We start from the raw sequence: 18,536 nt of genomic DNA on the forward strand, positions 1-18,536 counted from the left end.
GAATCAACCACAACTAATTTATTTTATTTTCTCCATTAGCAAACCAAGCTTCATCCATCACATGTGTGCCCTTGTCCACCGTGTAAGCCTGATAAATTCAACGATTTTGCGAGCCGTCAACGGCTTGTATCTGCGATGCATATGACACATTGTTTTCAACATGAGAGATCCGCTCCAAAAAACCCAGAAAGCAATTAAATAAGCGACTTTCTTACACTTAAACAAAATTCTTAAAACTTGGTTAACTTATTATGAGAACTGTTAAACCTTTTTCTTGAATTCCAGGTCTTTTTTGGCATGTGTTTTTATATGATACACCAAGCTTTTAATAATTTCATATTGCTCAATTACAAGTTGTAATAACAATATTGTTTTAACTTTAAAGTTTTGGTACCACAGTTAGAAGTAAAAGAACAATCTTTCAATGCAATATATTTTGAGCTTTAGGGATTACGCCCTTTCCATTTAATATGTAATTAATCTTGGCATTTAATTCTGATTGCTTTGACAAAATATTTGTCCAAGTGTGCACATATATGCTCGCTTATGCATACACGTGGCATATCTTTAAGCACACACTCTAATGGGCGTTGCGGGATAATAATTTCCTTGAGCTGGTGGCGGTGCGGGGAATCCCGGGCATTTAAGCGCCGCTCATTTATCACAAATTTCCCATTTACCAACGACTTGTCCGACTCTGGTAAAATTAATATGCGAAAATAAATTATCTGGCCAAATGAGCAGCGTTTACCACAGCCGCCGAAGGTTACGGGCAGGGGGAATGGGAAATTCCGTTTTCACACGCGATTTTTTGTGTTCGGCCAGAGGCTTTTCAGCTTCATCAGTCACAGGAGCAAGTGCCTCAAATGGCCAACCGGCAAACAATGGCAACGGCAAGCAAACAAGCTCGAAACGAATGCGATACCCTGGCCGTAAAGCAGGGTAATTGAATATCGGTCAAGTGTGAAGGGAACGGGCCAGTCCGCAAAGTGGGGTCTGCTCATCCACTCGGAAAGCGATAAAACCCGACCGAAATCCCTTTAAGGCGACTTTAACATTTCGCAATGGCTTAAAGTCCCACTGAAAAGAAGCACTTTAATAGATGGGATCTGATTGTCGGAGGCAATCCGCGTTCGGGCCCGCTCACGTGCAGTGCCTCCGATAATCTCCCCAACAACGGGCCTAATTTGAAGGCATTCATTTGGAAAATTAAAAATTAAATTGCTTGTCTCGCTGCTCCCGCCCTGATATGGGGAATATTGTAACATTGCCCAGCAATAAATCTCATTAACGAGCACAAAACATAAACAGCAGGCGGCAGCACAAAAATTGAGGGATCAGGAGGTCCTTCTGGGAGATGTCTCCATTTTTGACTGGCTGTTGCTAAGCACTCGGTGATTAACAAAGAAAATGTGAACATGAAGGTTCCACTGGATAAGTTAGTTAGCTGGGGAGAAATCACTCCCCCGGCGAACTGATATGCTTGAATTGTGTGACAAAGCTATCTATGTATATCATTAATGTATTTTACGCACATGCCACAACATAGATTGAGGAATTTGTCTGAAACCCAATCCCAATAATCACCAAAATAAGAACAAAATTCCTAGCATAAGAACAAGTGCTTATTTGAATCCAATCGCAACATTCCGAGGCAGTGAGAGTTAACCACCTCCTCGATGGCAATCCATCATAAACCTGTCAGCCGCAATATGCGAATTGGCTGCGGTTCAGCAGCCCAACTCCCCCGTAACCCTGTTGCACCATATGCCGTATGCCCATATCGCATGCCACATGCCACATGCCACATGCCAGCCGATGCGTTGATAAGATTATTGTATGAAGATACGTATTCCGCAGAACGCAACACATTTGCATAGGGGACAAAAAGCGGGAAAGGGCGGAAATCTATGACATGCCGCTGGAGTTGCCGCCAGTTGCACGTTTAAATTGTATTTTGTCGACTGTAGACTGCCGTATGCCACGGCTATGGGCTACAAATTTGCCAGTAAACACTCCAGCGCAGCCTGCCAGCCGGAAAGCAATTGCTTCGGGCCGTGCAAGCCCCTGAAATATTAGCCTCGTTTGCCCGGAGTCGAGTGCCCTGCTCCTTGGGCCCCACTTTATGGCCTCTGATTGCATTTGGCTGCCAAGGTAAAAATCGCATGGGGTATTGCTATTGAACATTCTCCCCTCGAATCGTGCGAATAAATATTTAAATATTCCCAAGATTGCACTCGTTTCTCAAATCATGCCACGTTTTGGAAGTGTAAATGATATGAGCCACCAGATTTTCGTGTTTTCTCAATGGAGGTCATGTATCTTTGCTGTTTTTAAATGGGGCTTAAACCAGTACTGTCATTTTTCCAAGAACATTTTTATTTATTTCTATTATTTTATGAACTATATAAGCATTTTTGTATTCTTTAATAAAGGAACTATAGAACTTGTTAGTTGTCCTTCTTTGGTTATTTATTTTTCAAAGAAACCACCATCAACCTTTATTTTTTTAAAATTACAAGAAAATTTAAAAATAGTCAAAATATCGATAGCTATTTTTTCATAGTTTCTCTTTGAGCGTACACACTTGCTTTAGCCCTCAAGCCAACTTCAAAGCCAATAAAGCAAGGGCCAACTCATCGGAATATTGACGCCTGCCCACTTAATTGCTCGGCAAACGTTCGCCAATTCATCGCACACCAGATCAGGAAATCAGGAAAGGGGAAGGAAAATGCTTTGGCTTTGCCCTCGTCTAAAATAGATTTTTTTTTTTTGTGCCGGCAGCTTCCCTTTTTATGAAAGACGAAACGGCATCCGCCTCCAATTAGAGTTCTGCTGATTTGGCGCACTTAGCGAGAGGCATGTGTTTGTACGCCTCGTTGGATGCCGTCCACATCGAGATGAAGATGGGTGGTCCGGTCCGTTGTAGAAACCCATTAGGATCATGCTCCATTAATTGAGTTCCCATGAAATCGCCTGGTCCATGTGAATGGCACTTGTTACTGGGGCCGATTGGGATGGTGTCAAAATTGTGCATGTTCCAAATGGTTTTTGGCCGTCTGAAATGCCGCCGTTTCTGCCACTGCCCCCGCCACAGTCCTCCCACCAAATTAAGTTACACTTGCACAGTGGCAAAAGAATCGTGGCCAGAAGAGTGGGGCACGGGAATTAAATATGCATGGCTATGTTTTGGAGCTCGACTGCCAAGTGGTGATCCGATTCCCCCGTCGGCCATCGGCCGTAATTGTAATTAGCTTCTGCAGAGAGGGCTCAAAACCGAATCCGATGAACAAAGGATTTGTGGGGCGTGGCTGATTTAGGGATTGTGGGCGGGAGTGAGGCCAGTGGATGCTAAATTGGCTAAATGGGTTAGCACTGGCGCCCTTTCGCTGATAAAGGGCATAAATAATCAGTACATATTGGGTGTGAATCGTATTCAAACAGCGTTTGGTTATTCCCTCTTGCTTTGTATTGAAATAAAATGTTCAACATAGTATAACATAGTGAAATCCATTGAATCTGTATTGCCAGATTTCGACTCAATCACTTCAACTTTTCCGTTAATGATTTCAAAAATATATATTTATTTCTGTACAGAAAGCTCTTCATTTTACTCAACAACATGATAACATTTAAAAACGTTGTTAATAAAAGTTTAAGAAATAAACCGCTCTCAAAACGATGATGATCTGATAAAGATGATTAATCGCTCAAATTGCAAATGTTCTGTTTAAGATTCTAAATGAATTTGCCATAATTTTAAGCAATCATTTTTAGCTTTTCCACAGCTTGCTTCTTTTAAGCGAATTTACCTCTGCTCTACTTCGTGCCGTTGGCTATAATCCCTGGTCCGTTCAGCGAAAACTTTTACCAAGGTCTGGGGACCTAAATGAAGTTTGTGCCCGCACTTAACCAAACCGCAATAAATCAAAACACCTGGTGGTGGTGCTTAAGAGCCATGCCACCCAGGACAACAGCACAACAATGGTGCGACATGAGCCACAAAGCAGATAACAGCGAGGGAAATATTTATGAAAAAGGTTGCAGTTTTAAATACCCTTGCTTTTGTTTAGACAATGGAGTTAAATTAATCAAAAAGAGCTTATTTTTGAGTTTTGCGAAAACTTTTGGCTTATATTTCTAAGAACAATAAGACCAATAACATTTAAATCCATTGAATTTGAATTGGTTGAACATTATTAAATTTAAATACCCAAGTTATTTAATTGATAGATTGTTTTTGAATAAAGCATTCAAAAGTGCTATTTCGACGTATATCTCTGTATATTCTTATTTCAATTAATGTCTTTTAGTTTTTATGGAAACACATAGTTATCCAAGTTTTCTGCTTACCTACCCTCTCGCAAAATTCACAGCACCATCAACTGGGGAAAAACAATGAAGAAAGGCTAACAACGAGCGGAATCAAAACTTTTACGGCCCCACAAAATAAACGAAACGGCCAAGAAGGCGATAAGGCTACAACAACAATGGCAACAACAGGTGTTCGACACAGATTCCCACACTCACACAGTCGCACACGCACACACACACACACACACACACTCACTCGAGGGCAGGCGGAAATGAAAACGGTGTTGCCTACTTGCAGGCGCAGCTATAGCTATTTTGAATGCGGACTTATACCGGCTGAGTTCAGCATTTGTTAACTGCATTTAGAGAGCTAAACAGGAGCACAAGCTACGCACTGGCAAGAAATGAAAAGTGAAAAACTTGAGAGCTGAAAAGTTTGTGGCAAGGTTTTTTTCTCGCACCTTTTGCGGGCCAAGCCCAACCGAACCCAGAGGATTCATCCCAGCAGAATGCAGTTAAAACTTGCAGCCGCAATTCAATTAAAACTTCAATGTAATGCCACGAAGTACACAGAGCCCCATGAACGCATATAGATGAGTGCGAGTGCGAGTGCGGCTCCTTAACGCTGGGATGACAGCAGCGTGCCAAGTGCCAAGTGGCAAGTGCCCTGGATGGCTTCAAACTTTGTTGTCCCGACCTCAGCTGTCCTCGTGTAAACAAACGCCCTGAAATGAGGGCGGGCGGTAAAAGAGCAGTGGCTGCGGACCACGGACCACGGACGGCCAGCAAAACAGCCGGCATTGTGTTGGACGAAAGGGAAACGGAAATGGGAGCGAGTCCTAAATGTTATCCGCGCAGGCGCCTTTCACCCCAGATCCTTGCTAGCTATAAAAGCCTTTGCTCTGGCCATTTCCAAAGCAGTTGGTTCGTGGCGCTTCTCCGGAAAACTTCTAAAAGCGGGAAAAATAGAAAAACCATTTAAAGGATTACACTTCGCACACGGAAATCCAAGCACCGTACTCCTTTTGATCATGTTGTGGCAAAGCAATAAAAACAGTAATTAGTGTGCAATTGTGGACTCGTAAAATTTAATTAGCAAGCAATGTGGTGAAAAGTGGAAAATAAATAAACAAACCTTTCGGTGGAAAGTGCGAAAAAACTATGTTAACAAAGTACAATATCAATGAAATGCAGTTTCCGAATGGTTAGTGTAACAAAGCGACCGCAAAGTAATCTAATTTGCGTTTGGCAAATATAATTCGCATTTAAATCAAATTGATGGGTTAACATTTGTTCTTAGTTATAGATTATATTTTTAAAATAAAAGCTAAAAGTAATAAACATATTGTTGGTGAAAACAACTACACAGTAATAGCTGCAAATTCAATAAATAATGCAATTTTGTGGATTTATATGGGGTGATTAGTGAAAAAATAGTATAATGTACTTTGACTTAAAATTTGATTTGAAGTTCTGAGTATTAAATTTGATACTTTCCAAGAAGCAGAAAAAGTAATTACCAGGAAACAAATAAATAGAAGCGCCTCAAGATCAATTGTATTATATTACAAACTATATTCTAGCAAAGCTAATTTGCAGATCTCCAGTTACAAGTTTTTATTCAAAAAATATATGAACAAAAACCTGAGTACCTTATAAATTACAAATAGAGACAAAGGCTTACTTGTCTTTTGGGGTAAAACACCCCACTTAATTATATTAAATTTAAATTTCCCTGGGCTGCAGACCGACCAACTCCAAATATTTGCAGCTGGCTTGTGGTTGCCTTCGAAGATTGATTCATGTGCTCGCATTTCTGTGGTGGATCTGACTTGCAACATGCGAGGACGAGTACAAGGATGAGTTGAGGCGACTTGGTGCCTAATTGCAGAGCAACCTCATCGCATCAAGCTCGCTTTGAGCCCTTCCACAGCCACAATTTCATATTGTTACTAAATTGCATTGTTAATGGCCGTTGGCAACCCTCGACTGGCAACTGACAGTCGCTGCCCGATGCCGCTTCTGTCTGCCAGCTTTGCCAAATGGGTTAATGTGGCCCAGACCAAAAGGGGGGCGGCAAATCGGTGGTGGGCAGGGCAGAAGTTCGGGCCATTTACATACCACTGGTTAATGTGCAGTCCTTTGTAATGGGGCAACTTTTTGCTCTGTCAGCGCAAAATATCTGCGGTTATCTCTGGGCCAGCGAATTTCTCTTTCAGATGCAATAAAAATAATCCTAGCATAGATAATGGATAATGGGGACCAGACCCACCAGCATAATGCAATGATTAGGACCCTATATTGTCGAACGATTTCTGGGTGGGAGCACCTAACTTGCCCTGTTAAATCCATTTAACATCCTCATTCGCGACCTCTGGGAGTAGATTGTATTGTAAAAGCCCGTAAACCCTTTACTCCCACATCCGCTTTGGCAACAATAACAATAACAGCAAACAACAAGAACAGAGACGCTCTTATGCCATTAAGTGGCATTATAATTACAATTTGCACCAAGGGCCAGAAGCCAGGAGGTTTGGGAGTTGGGAGATAGGGAGTGGGGAGACTGGGAGTTTTGAGATGGGAGGCTGGTAGACTGGGAGTGGAAATGAAGGCCGACCTCGACCATAAAGTTAGCATTCGAAGGGCTCATTAAGCTGGAAGTGAGGAGGCCACTTAAGTCGGGCGGGTTAACGTTTAACTGCTGACGCTAGTCCTGGAATGCCAGGACTCGTATTTGCCGAGGAGTCTAATCAGAGCTGGCCCAATTAGCAAATACGCTTAGCAAATAATCCGCTCGGATTTTAATTAATTGGCCCGACATTTCCAACGTCGACTTACGTTGATAATCGGGACTGCAGGTATATTTTATCTTGTTTTTTTTTTTTGGTCGACGCAGCAGACCCCGTATACTATATGATACAGCGCCCGTTCCTGATTCGGATTTTCAAATTAATTGTGCGCATAAATTTCCCGGGGAGCCGGAGCTCCATGGCCATATCCTTCCGCATCCGGAGCCGGCAACCTTTCGGCTTTGTTTTTGGGGCCAGTGGTGGCAATAAATTTACTTTCGTCTCAAATGAGTTTGCATAATTCAAATAACGAAAATTGAAATATATCCCCTGCAAATATTTGTTTAGTTATAAAGTGGATTTACCCCAATTTGTTATGATTTAAATGTGCACAGGAATTAAGTCTGTTAGTTAATTGAGACGGGATTAACATGAATAATAGGTGGCATTGAGATACCTTATTTGCGATGCAATGCTACGCAGAGAGGAAATCAATAAGATCGGAATTTAATATAGCCACAGAGGAGCTTAGGGCAAAGTGAAATTCTTTGGCAGGAATGGCGTGTTCGTCGGAAAAGGAAAATTTCAGCCAGTGAAACACGAACTCCGGCTGCAAGTGATTTACATATTAGGACCTGCTGGAATTAAGTATCTTCGAGATAGCGCGTGGCAGATAAAACTATTTAAGCACAACAGCCGTACGATTTCTGCGGATACGACTAATGGCTGGGAAGATTACGCATACGCCCGGTTGCCTACGCGAATGTGGATTCGTCCCCTGGCCCAAAAGCACTATCAAATTAATTTTAAGACACTTCGAGCTTAATCATTCGCACAGATAAAAGGCGACAGTTGTCCCCGAGGATAATTGCGTATGCGTGTGGAACGGCCCGGGATTTCAGTCGGTTTGGTTCTTCCCAGGGTCGAGGTGCTTTGATATGGTGCCCGGAATTTAAGGCATAATTTGGGTACAAAATATTTCTGTCCCCCATCTCCTGGACAATCCCTGACCCAAAAAAAAAAGGACAGAAGCGGAGGGACTCCCGCCACTTGTCGAAGTTTGGCCAAACGTGCTGAGCTTTTAAACTTGCCCAGTGGACCAAGGGGGGTGCTATCAGTTTTACGAGTCCTCGGGGATTCACTCTTGTTAAACTCGCATCCCACTGCTCACATTGTTGTCAGGCGGGGACCACTCGAAACATGTCGGCTATTTGCCTGAGCCATCTGCCTTTTGATATTCAATCATCTCGAGCATCGTTCCCATAATGGCACCCACACACACACGCAGAAGAAAAATAAGTTGATTGTGGGATGGATATTTTAATATAATTATTTTTACGCAGAGCTGACACCTTACCAACATATACATAACATAATTTTTCATATATATGCTTATATATATTTTTATTTATATCAATTTATTTATTTCAAAATGCCAAATCGTCGTTTTTTAAAACAAATTTGAACTTAAACTTGAAGAAACTTAGTCTTTTACCAAATCATCTATGCAATACAAAACCAATGTTAGTAAATTTAATTTCTTAAGTAAAATTTATCGCAGTGCTTATTCGCACACATGTCTGGGTTGACTTTCAGCCGGCCTTCAATTTGTTCATAATAATGTCCGCCTATTTTGAAGTGTCACAGCGTGGGCGGAAACATGTATTTTGATGTTTCCTTTTTGCTGCCTTCAAAGGAAAATCGAAATCGATGTGTGTGGATTCGATTTTCTCTCTTCGTGACTCCACAAAATTCAAGTAATCAAACCATAAAAGCAGCAAAACAATACTAATTTTCCTTGATGGGATGGATGGCCGTGTATTCCCCAGTGGACAAACCGCAGAATCGTGGCGAAGTTCGCTGTGAGGGGCACATAAAATATGCATTTGGCTTAGAGGGGCGACTTTCCGCCTGATTTACGTGCCTTTCTGCTCACCTTGGCCAAGTCTATTTGGAATTCAAAAGCTTTTAACAGATTGTCGCAGGCAGTAACTTTGCCAATTTGCAAAAGTTCAACTGAGCAGCAACGAGAGCAAAACAAAATGGATTAAGGGCAATAAAGGCGGAGAGAAAACAATAACAATTACACTGATTGCCGCCCCCGGAGAATACGTTGACTGTTGAGTGACGACCTGCCGGTCAGTAGACGGTCAGTCGAACGGAAACGGAAATGAAAGGGGGAGGGGGAGCGGGGGGGAAGGGGAAGGGGGAGCGGTACAGAACTGGGCCAACCGATAGATGGAACTGGCCATAAAACAATTGAGGACTCAATGCTGCGCACCCCGCCGCATTTGCATTCGTTGGCATATTTGCTCGTGTTGTACATTTTGCATTTCGCACTGGGACCAAAGGACGACGCCAAAGGATGCGCCCCGGATTCGAAAACTCGGAGCGCAACTTTGTTAGCCACGCCGCCACTGGAAGCGCACATTTATCTCCCGAAAATGTTTTGCTACTGCCTTATTGTTTCGGCCAACAGAGATTGCAGTGTTGCAGTATCGCAGTGCTTATGTGCGTAAAAATTCTATTTGATTGCACGTTTATGTTGTGGATTTAACTTTTCCTCCTCCGTTCGGGCACTGCATATTCCATTGTTCACCGTCCAGCTCGCTGCAGAAATTCTTAATCCAGATATTTATTTCCTGCACCAGGATGCGAAAGCGAATGCGGCGACTTTGATGGTCCCAAACCCTGGCCGGGAGTAATCTTAGCCCTTGAGCTGCTTGTTACCAAGAGAACCTTTTAAAGCCGACATAAATTCTCGTAAATACTGTTTCTTTTCTGTGAATTTCAGGTGGCAAAGAGTAGTTATTAAACTTCAAATAAATCAGGATTGAAATAGATTTGTTTATCCCATACAAATACCAAGCGTATTATTTTAGTTTTATCATTTTAGTTAAACGTTAAATGTAATAAGAAGTAAAAGTTGAAATTCCTTTACTTTTTGATTGAATTCTGATTTTAAAATACACTACCTGGAATTTGATACAATTTGCTTTGCAATAAAATAAATACAAGCGTAAAAAAATAAAGCATAACATGGAAAAACAATGAATACCTTCATATTTAATATTATACAATAGTAACTTTATTGCACTTTTTGCGAAGTAAAAGAGTCCTATGTATATATATTCGATATTTTCCATAAGTATCCTCGGGGCAACCAACATAAATGGTCGTACAGATACCGATATAACATTTTATATAAATCATCCCAGAAAGTAGCCACTGCAACCTGCAGCTATTATCATGCAAAACCCGGCTCCATTATTTGAATAGAATTGGAGACTCGGGTGCGAGGTGCCTTTGTCCTTTTGTCCTTCGGCATTCCCACCTCAATCACGCTATATTTTTTACCTCTCCGCAGGCCAGCGATGAATGCAGGTGCTGTGTAAGTGCCTCTGGACTGGAGAGGGGCGCATCCTAGTGGAATCAAAGCCGGAACGTGACTTCTGCCGAAAGTAAATTGAGCCACCGCAGCGATAAAAGCTGCCATGCCAACCGGCGAGTGTCGCTAGGACACTCGTAGAGATAAAGGATCCATGGCCGGGCCGAGTGCAGGTGGTCCACCCGTGATGAGCCACGATGTTATCTACTCGCGGATGCCACCATCCGCCACTTTTTTACCCCTGCTCCTGATCCTGCAACTGCTGACCTCCGCTGCAGCGAATCCCGTGAATCCCTGTGCCCACAAGGGCATGTCCGAGCTGATTCGCTCCAGTCCGGTGATTGTCAAGGCCCTCGCCGCACGGGTCTTCTCTGATGAGCTGGCGGGGCAGTCTGCCCAGGACACGATTTTAATAACATTAACGCCGGAAACGATATACAAGGGCGCCTCCCTGCTGAAGGTGGCCAATGGTGGGGCCGATGCCGAGGACCCCATGTCCCCGCGTGCCGAAGGACTCGTGTCCTGGAGCTCGGGACACCGTAGCAGGGGCTACAACACAGCCTCCAGCGGCAGCGGCAGTGGAGGTTCCTGGAGCGGCGCTGAGTCAGCCTTTCAGTACGAGGGGTAAGTAATCCGGGAATCGCCATCAGCATTTTGTCCACTCACACTTGCCACATCCGCAGGCAGCTGAATGCCACCCTGCAGCCACTGCGTTGCTTCGATAATAACATGCTGAAAATGCTGCCGGCGGAATTAATTGCCTTTGGCAAACTGCTGCCCGCCTCGGCCTCCTCCGGAGCCACTCCTGCAGCCCGGCAGTTGCAACGACCGCCCGTCGGCGGCGCCAGTGATGTGCTGGAAATCAGCGTCAACGGTCTGCATCGGTGGACGCCGCAGTTCGAGAATCATATCTGGAAGCATTTGGGTAAGCTGCTTCTTCCTGTGTCCTGTGTTCATACACTAAACCAATATTTAGTTTACATTTGCATTTATCAGATTTTGAAGGAGGGAGGAGGAAAATTTTAGTATTATTATAGAATTTGGTCATTTTAGCTAGGTTTATCTATTAGGTCATTACTATAAAATTTAAGGACATTTGTATCATTTTGGTTTTCTTTTTTTTTTGTTTGGGAGCATTTAAACATCTGTACTTAAGAAACCTATTTTCGTCTATATATTATTTTACATTTACATTTTAATTAATGGATTTCATTTGTATAGACTTTTTAACATATATATACATCAAAAGTCAAGAAATTAAATGAAACCTTATTCAATTGAAAATTTAAACCAGTACTTCCGTTCAAATTCGTGCAGTTTTTTCACCTACATCATACACTACGGATGGTGTGTTTTTTTAGAGTTATCGAAATGTTTTTTTGGAGTGCATCCATCCTGTCCCCACTCGATTGCTTCCTCCTTCCTCCCGGGGCAATCCAGGCCGGGCTTCCGCTGCTTCCGTTAGTTAATCGCATTGCGCTTGTTAGTTGTTGCATTGTTGAGCAAATCGCCCCGGTCGGATGTTTGTCGAGTACTGGATGCACCCGGCGGGATAGAGTTTCCAAACTAGAGGCCACTGGTCAGGATGGGCTCGGATGGAGCAATCAGTGGTAATTGGCACTAGAGGGCCACACTCTCAACCCGCTCGAATATCGCAACATAATTGCAAGCGACTGTGTTATTTAAAGCCGCTTATATCCCTTTCCATTTGGGCTTTTAAGTAATTCAACAGTGAAATGCGGAGAACACTTAAAATTCCCTACACTTATTTAGCTTATTCGCCAGTCTATTGTGACTTCATAAGCTCCGCTAGGAGATTAATCTTTGATGAAGATTGATAGCAATCGCCGCACAGTCGTCGAGATGCCTCTGCATGGAATGGGTGGAAACATGAAATAGAACAAAATAAAATAAAGTAAAAAATATAATAAAAAGGGAACTTCTCGATGACACAGCAGATGTTGCAGATGTGGGCCAGAGCCAGCAATCCTCTCAAGCCGGCAATCCGCACCACAGCCACTCGAGGGAAGCAACACTTGACTTTTGTGTCAAGCGGGGAGGCGCCACCGAGGATCTGCCTTGAATTGTGGCAGCTGAATGGGAGGCCTTTGGTTCGAGAAACAGGCAGGGCCAAAATTTGGCACGATGATTTTTATGAGTCATAGTAGTCAGGAATATAAATGCACGGCAAAATATAATTGGCAAATTTACTAGCCCTGATAAAAGGATACAAAATAATATAAACAACAAAATGGATATTTCATAAACATAAAATCTACATTTTATAATAAATTTTTAAGGAACTAAGTAATTGTGTTTATTAGATTAATTACAGTGAACTAAAATGTTAAGAAGTTTTAATCAGTTTTTAATTCAAAATAAGAATTTATTTAGGTTTTGTAGGTTTTATTTAATTAACGAAGTCAATAACTTTTAGCATGACAAATATGTATATTTTTTTTTGCAATCTCACCTTCCTTGTTTTCCGAAACTCACTGCAAACAATCGGCAATCAATTACAGGCTGGGACGACTGGAGCGACTTCACCTTGTGCAGCGTCACCTGTGGTCAGGGTGTGCAGCAGCGCTTCCGGCGGTGTTTGCTTGACAATCCGCTGGTGGACATGAACATGAACCTGAACCTGCAGGACGATGACGAGGATGAGGCTGATGCCGAGATTGCGGACGATGATGCCGCAAATGAGCTGACCGTGTCCAAGGAGGCGGACACTTTCGGCGATGGCAATGATGATCTGCTGACCGATGAAGGGGATGAGAACGACCTGCTCATAATGCGAGCAAGTGGCGACGAGTCATTGCATAAATTTGACCAAACGACGACGATAATGCCGCAGACCAGAGTCCGTGCCCATCCGAATCCCAGTTCCCCGGCACCTGTCCCCGTGGGAGAAACAAGAGGCGGTAATGAACCACCAGCAGATGCAGTTGGAGCATCAGACGAAAGTGTCAGGTTTGTGATGAGTGCACACAAGGACCGTGCTGCCAATGGAGTTGATGGAGGAGCGGGTTCGGATGCGGGAACTGGAGTTGGGACCAGGAAGGCACGTGCCAGCAATCAGCACAAGAAACGCAAGCCAACCAAGAGCGTGGCCATGTCCACGTTGCTATGCGAGGGATACAACATCGAGCAACGCAACTGCAACAGTTTCGAGTGCAGCGGTGAGTTAACCAATCAATAATCTAATTAGTGATTTCAAAATGTTAAGTTTGAAATCGTTGAATTTGATTTTAGTACTTCAAGTTGTTTGAAATAAGAAGAATTTATGACCTTTAGGTCATCATTTTATAAAAAATCCACATTAAATTTGGCAAAAATTAAAGATTGAGGTTCTAACCCATTCTGGAATCGTAAAATTACAAATTTGTACATGTATAAAACGCATTATGCTGAACTATTGATTAAAAAACTTTTTAAATACAATCTAATTTTTTTGCTTGTATTATTTATTATGTTTATTACGTATACGTACTGTTGGTCTATGGTAATAAAGTGTTCTTTGGGATCAATATTTTTACTATTAAAGACAGTTTTGTTATAAATCAACATTACAGATGATATAAGTGATCTGTTGAAATTCTACAAGAAGCTGCCGATGGGTGAGGAGCTGCCCACCCAGGCGTCGGATGCTTCATTAGCCTCCTCCTACCCGGATCCGTATTCGAATGCGGATCTCACCACGGCGGGACTGATGGGAACAAGCTTCAGCCCAACGCCCTCAACGCCCTACAACATGGGCTATATCCGGAGCTGGAGGAACTTGCTCAACTTCACGCTGATGGTCACGCTGAGGGCCAAGGTGGGTATGCCTAAGGGGTTCCTCGCCAAATGGGAATCATAAGTTCTGGTTATTTCAGAACGATACCAAGAGCACGGCGAACATCTTCTCCATCCGCAACGCCACCCACAATCTTTATCTGGAGGCCTGCAAGGACGGACTGCGTTTGTATCTCGAGCGGGACAATACGACGGAAATGTTGCCGGTGAAATTCAATTTATACGATTATCGCTGGCATCAAGTGGCCATCAGGTGAGCGTGTGTGTGTGCTTGGGTGGGATGTTGGTGGGTGGTGGTGAGTCTTGATAAGTGGTATAAGAGGTATTGTAGTTGGGTAGTTCCCTCCATGTGGTGATGATTGCCAATCACTGCAGCCAGAGGCCTCCCTTTTTGTGGGCTGGTGGCACTCACTTCGATCTGATGGCCATCGACGTTGACACTTTCGTTTATTTGCATTTTCAATTTATTAGCATAAATGTTTGTGCCATGAAACGCACACTGGCAAACACTTGACACACATGCAAATGGTAGGCAAGCACACAGTTGCGGTAGAAAAAATAACTACTGGGATAATTTGTTTTATTTGTTTATACTTTAATAGTTGAAGTAAAATATATTGTGGCACTTTAATTAATATTTTTTATCATTTTGAACGCATGATTTCCTTTCCATTTTTTTAGGTTAATTAAATTTGGTTTTAAATTTATATTGAAAATCTGATCCGATATAAAGTAGCTCCAAAGAATGTTATATTAATATTAACTTATTAGTGAATGCTATTACTTTGTCCGCAGCTGTAAACAGACGTCCTGCACATGAATATCGAGGCCTTTTTTTTTGGTTTTTGTTTTTGGGTTTTCCTTTTTTTTGCTTTTTGCTTTTTGCTGGCTACAACGACACACAGCCAAATTGACACTCGGTTCAAGTGGGCAACATTTGTCATCGACCGTCGGCACATTTCTCACTGTCACTGTGCGGGGCCCGACGCTCAACAACAATGCACCAATATGTATCCATATATAGTTTAATTATTTGCGAATAGCTCACTTTACCATTATTGTTTTGCTGTTATTTCCATCCACCGTCCAGCATACAGAATGGCGATTTCATATCGATTTACGTCGATTGCGCGTGGACCAATAGCTTCGTTGTCTCCAAGCGACTGTTCACGTTGCCCGTGGACGCGGATGTGGAAATAGGACGCGGCTTTAACGTGAGTATATCCTTTATCTGCTATTTATGGAATATTATGCCTTTGACTGCCGGTTACTGGCTTTAGCCTCCAATACAGTATTACTAATTATTAATCCGAATTTTATTAGACTTCAAGTTACTTATATCTTTTATTTTAATGTTTTGAAAATTATATAAAATGCCCTTAATCATTTGTTAGTCCAGTTTGAAGTTTTGCTGGCACTCGCTAAATTTGATAACTTTATAAAATAAATTAACAATAAATTAATCATGAATTCGCATCTTTAATTTATCACCTCTATTATAAGAACAACATGCATCTATCAGTAAACAGCATGCTTTTGATTGCTTAAATCTTGAGGAGGCTACAAACGCTGGCGTTTATTTCATTTAAGTTATTTGATTTCATTTTCAAAAGAAATACATAAAACCATTTAAAAATGTAATGTTAAAATTGATTGTTGTTTAAATGAGAGCATGTACTGAATTCCCTGGTTATTACGTCATGCAGTCAAGTTATAGCCTTAAATGTAAACAAATCGACACTCGTACACGTTTATTTGTGATGCCTGCATGGCATTGATAGCGCATACGCCCCGTTGGGCATTCACAATGCGAATTATACAATCATTGGCGGACAATTATGTACTTTATGCGCATTAACTTTCGCTTCTGCTCGTCGCAGGGGGAACTGCAGCAACTACTCGTCCTGCCGGAGAACCAGGAGCGGCTGCAGTGCAGCAACAAGCGCACCTCCATCAACGAGGTGAAGCGCTACATCATCGACACATTCATCGAGGACTACAACGGCAACTGAGGCAATTGCCAATTGACCGAAAGCCACTGTATATGCATGCAAATATGCGTATATTAAATTGTGGCAAATCCACACAAAATCCGATTACAAATTCGCCAAATCAAAACTGCATAGATTTATGATTATTCATTTCATTTGCATATACATAAGGGTAAAAAAGTATGTGCAACTATACATACGAAAATTATTACGCATACGCCATGTGATTTATGCGCTAGCAAAGAGCGCACTCCACACCACACAGCCCATACATAAGCAGTCAGTAAAATTCGATTATGGACACATTGTGGCTATCATCTTTACCATGGAGAATGTGCTTGGTATTTGTAATAATTAAGCTAATTTGACGGAATACAATAATTGTAAACGCAAAAATTAATTTAAAATGCCTAACGGAAGGCAAATGTAAACAAAAACAAACGAACAGAACAAAAAGATAATACAAATATAATGCAACTATGTATATGGTAAAACTTGTGTTTTCTTTTATATGGGTGGGTTCAACATAAGTAACTCACCATATTTTTTAATGCCCATTCACATGGGTTTTTGAGCTTGAGTAAGCAAAATTTGAATATGTAAATGAGGTGGTATATTGTTTGGTCAGCGAGGTCCCTGAAACTTGGCCAACTGAATGGGTGTCAGGCAGTACTGACTGTCAGCTTCTGTTTATTGTGCTTTCAAGTAAGCTTCACTAATTTGACAAAGGCTCAACTTGTACATTATGATGGGACCCGTCAAGTGTTTCTGGCCAAGGCTGCAGGATAATCCCTGAACAGATCCCGTGGCACTTTGCCCATATAGACGCTTAAAGCTGCAGCGACACTTGAATAAATCTCACCGAAACCAGGCAAAAAAGCAGCCGCACCTAAATTCATAATTTCCTCTTGGCGGAGAAAAGCTCGACGGCCGGCATCCGTTTATGCGGGTTGCTTGTGTCTCTGGATCGTAAATAACCTGCTCTTCACTTTTCTCCTAGCTTCTTCCTCTATTAATTTTACAGGGTACTTTTAGGTTAGATTGCATAACACCATTAAGTTAATGTGCAAGTGTTTCTTATCTACGAAAATACAAAATTCAAACCGAACTTTTATGCTATTTACTATATTTATACTAAGATTGGTTTTATAAAGAGTATTTTCTATATGAGCCATATTTTGTGTTGCAAAAATCTTTTTTTGTTATTAAAATTTATTTTAAAAGCATGCAAATTGTTTCAACCTTTTGTTATACATCGATCATTTGTAAGCGTTGTTTTGACTCTTGAAATAATTTTCAGCAAACACTGTAAATATTTCTCTACTATTTACTCACCCACAAGATAATAGTCAGAGTTGTTTTACGAGAAGAAGAAATAATGATTTGTATAACTGCTCAACCAGGTGCAGAAAGTTAGGCTATACTTTTTTTCGGCACCAGGTAAATTAGGTATCTCATGGTCGGGACATTCGACTGTATGTTTCGTATTCTCCTTTCTTATCCACGTCATTGGCAATTTCAGGCATTGGGTAAAAATGTTGCCGCGCTTGGCAAGTCGAATGCAGGCGTCAGGCGGTGGAGACATTGATGAATTTCCTGTCGCATCCTTGGGGCTCGGCGCCCGGCAGGTGGGTCTTATGCTCGAGGACCCGACCACCGCCTGGCAACGTCAAATAAACCTCCGACCACGACTATGAGTACGACTCCGCCAAACAGCAAGCCGTCGCCCATTGTGACTTAATAACTTCTACTCACGTCATCAAGGTGCATTGAACCGTGAAGTGGGAGAAATGCAGAAGATGGGCAAACGGATAACCCCGGCAAAAAATGAGTTGAAACTTCGTTGAATGCGAGTGCAGTGGTTTCTGAATTAACTGCGCGAAGATACACACTCGTTGGCATCTGGCTTTTAATTTTGCAACTATAAATACCATATATGTGACACATATTCGAGAGCTGCAAGCAATTAGTTGCAGTTGGTTGGGAAAGCGAGATAGCCAGGTAAATAGAGCACGAACCTTACCAGCTCTGTCGTTAAAAATTTAATAGCTTTTATCTTTAAATCCAGCCAGGTCTTAAATTCGTAAATTTATACCTTGACGCACGCAGACATAAATCTCTGCCTCTGAACATTTTCGCGCAACATGTTGCACTTGATGTGTGCAGCGCAGTGTCCCAGAAAATGTAAACGTAAATCTTTTGGACCTTCGCTTTTTCCTTGCCGGCAATGCGAAAGTGTTAAGCCGAATATGTGGTACT

The 18,536-nt window shown here is 42.1% G+C and overlaps 1 protein-coding gene across 1 annotated transcript; it reads left to right on the forward strand.

Moving 5' to 3' along the window:
* The first annotated feature begins 5,249 nt into the window (after window positions 1-5,249).
* Window positions 5,250-16,758, forward strand: LOC108045511. Its single transcript, XM_017124872.2, has 8 exons — window positions 5,250-5,518; window positions 10,471-11,115; window positions 11,175-11,416; window positions 13,014-13,670; window positions 14,064-14,308; window positions 14,367-14,539; window positions 15,377-15,500; window positions 16,167-16,758. Exons 2-8 carry the CDS (start codon window positions 10,646-10,648, stop codon window positions 16,296-16,298), a joined length of 2,043 nt encoding a protein of 680 aa, XP_016980361.2. The 5' UTR covers window positions 5,250-5,518; window positions 10,471-10,645; the 3' UTR covers window positions 16,299-16,758.
* The last annotated feature ends 1,778 nt before the right edge of the window (window positions 16,759-18,536 follow it).

This window comes from Drosophila rhopaloa, unplaced genomic scaffold (assembly GCF_018152115.1).
Source record: "Drosophila rhopaloa isolate 14029-0021.01 unplaced genomic scaffold, ASM1815211v1 contig_178, whole genome shotgun sequence".
Taxonomy (NCBI): Eukaryota; Metazoa; Arthropoda; class Insecta; order Diptera; family Drosophilidae; genus Drosophila; species Drosophila rhopaloa.

Coding starts and splice junctions, on each gene's coding strand:
- LOC108045511 (XM_017124872.2), top strand. CDS start 10,646: ATGGCCGGGCCGAGTGCAGGTGGTCCACCCGTGATGAGCCACGATGTT. Junction 13,671..14,063: donor CAACAGTTTCGAGTGCAGCG/GTGAGTTAACCA, acceptor TCAACATTACAG/ATGATATAAGTGATCTGTTG. Junction 15,501..16,166: donor AAATAGGACGCGGCTTTAAC/GTGAGTATATCC, acceptor TGCTCGTCGCAG/GGGGAACTGCAGCAACTACT.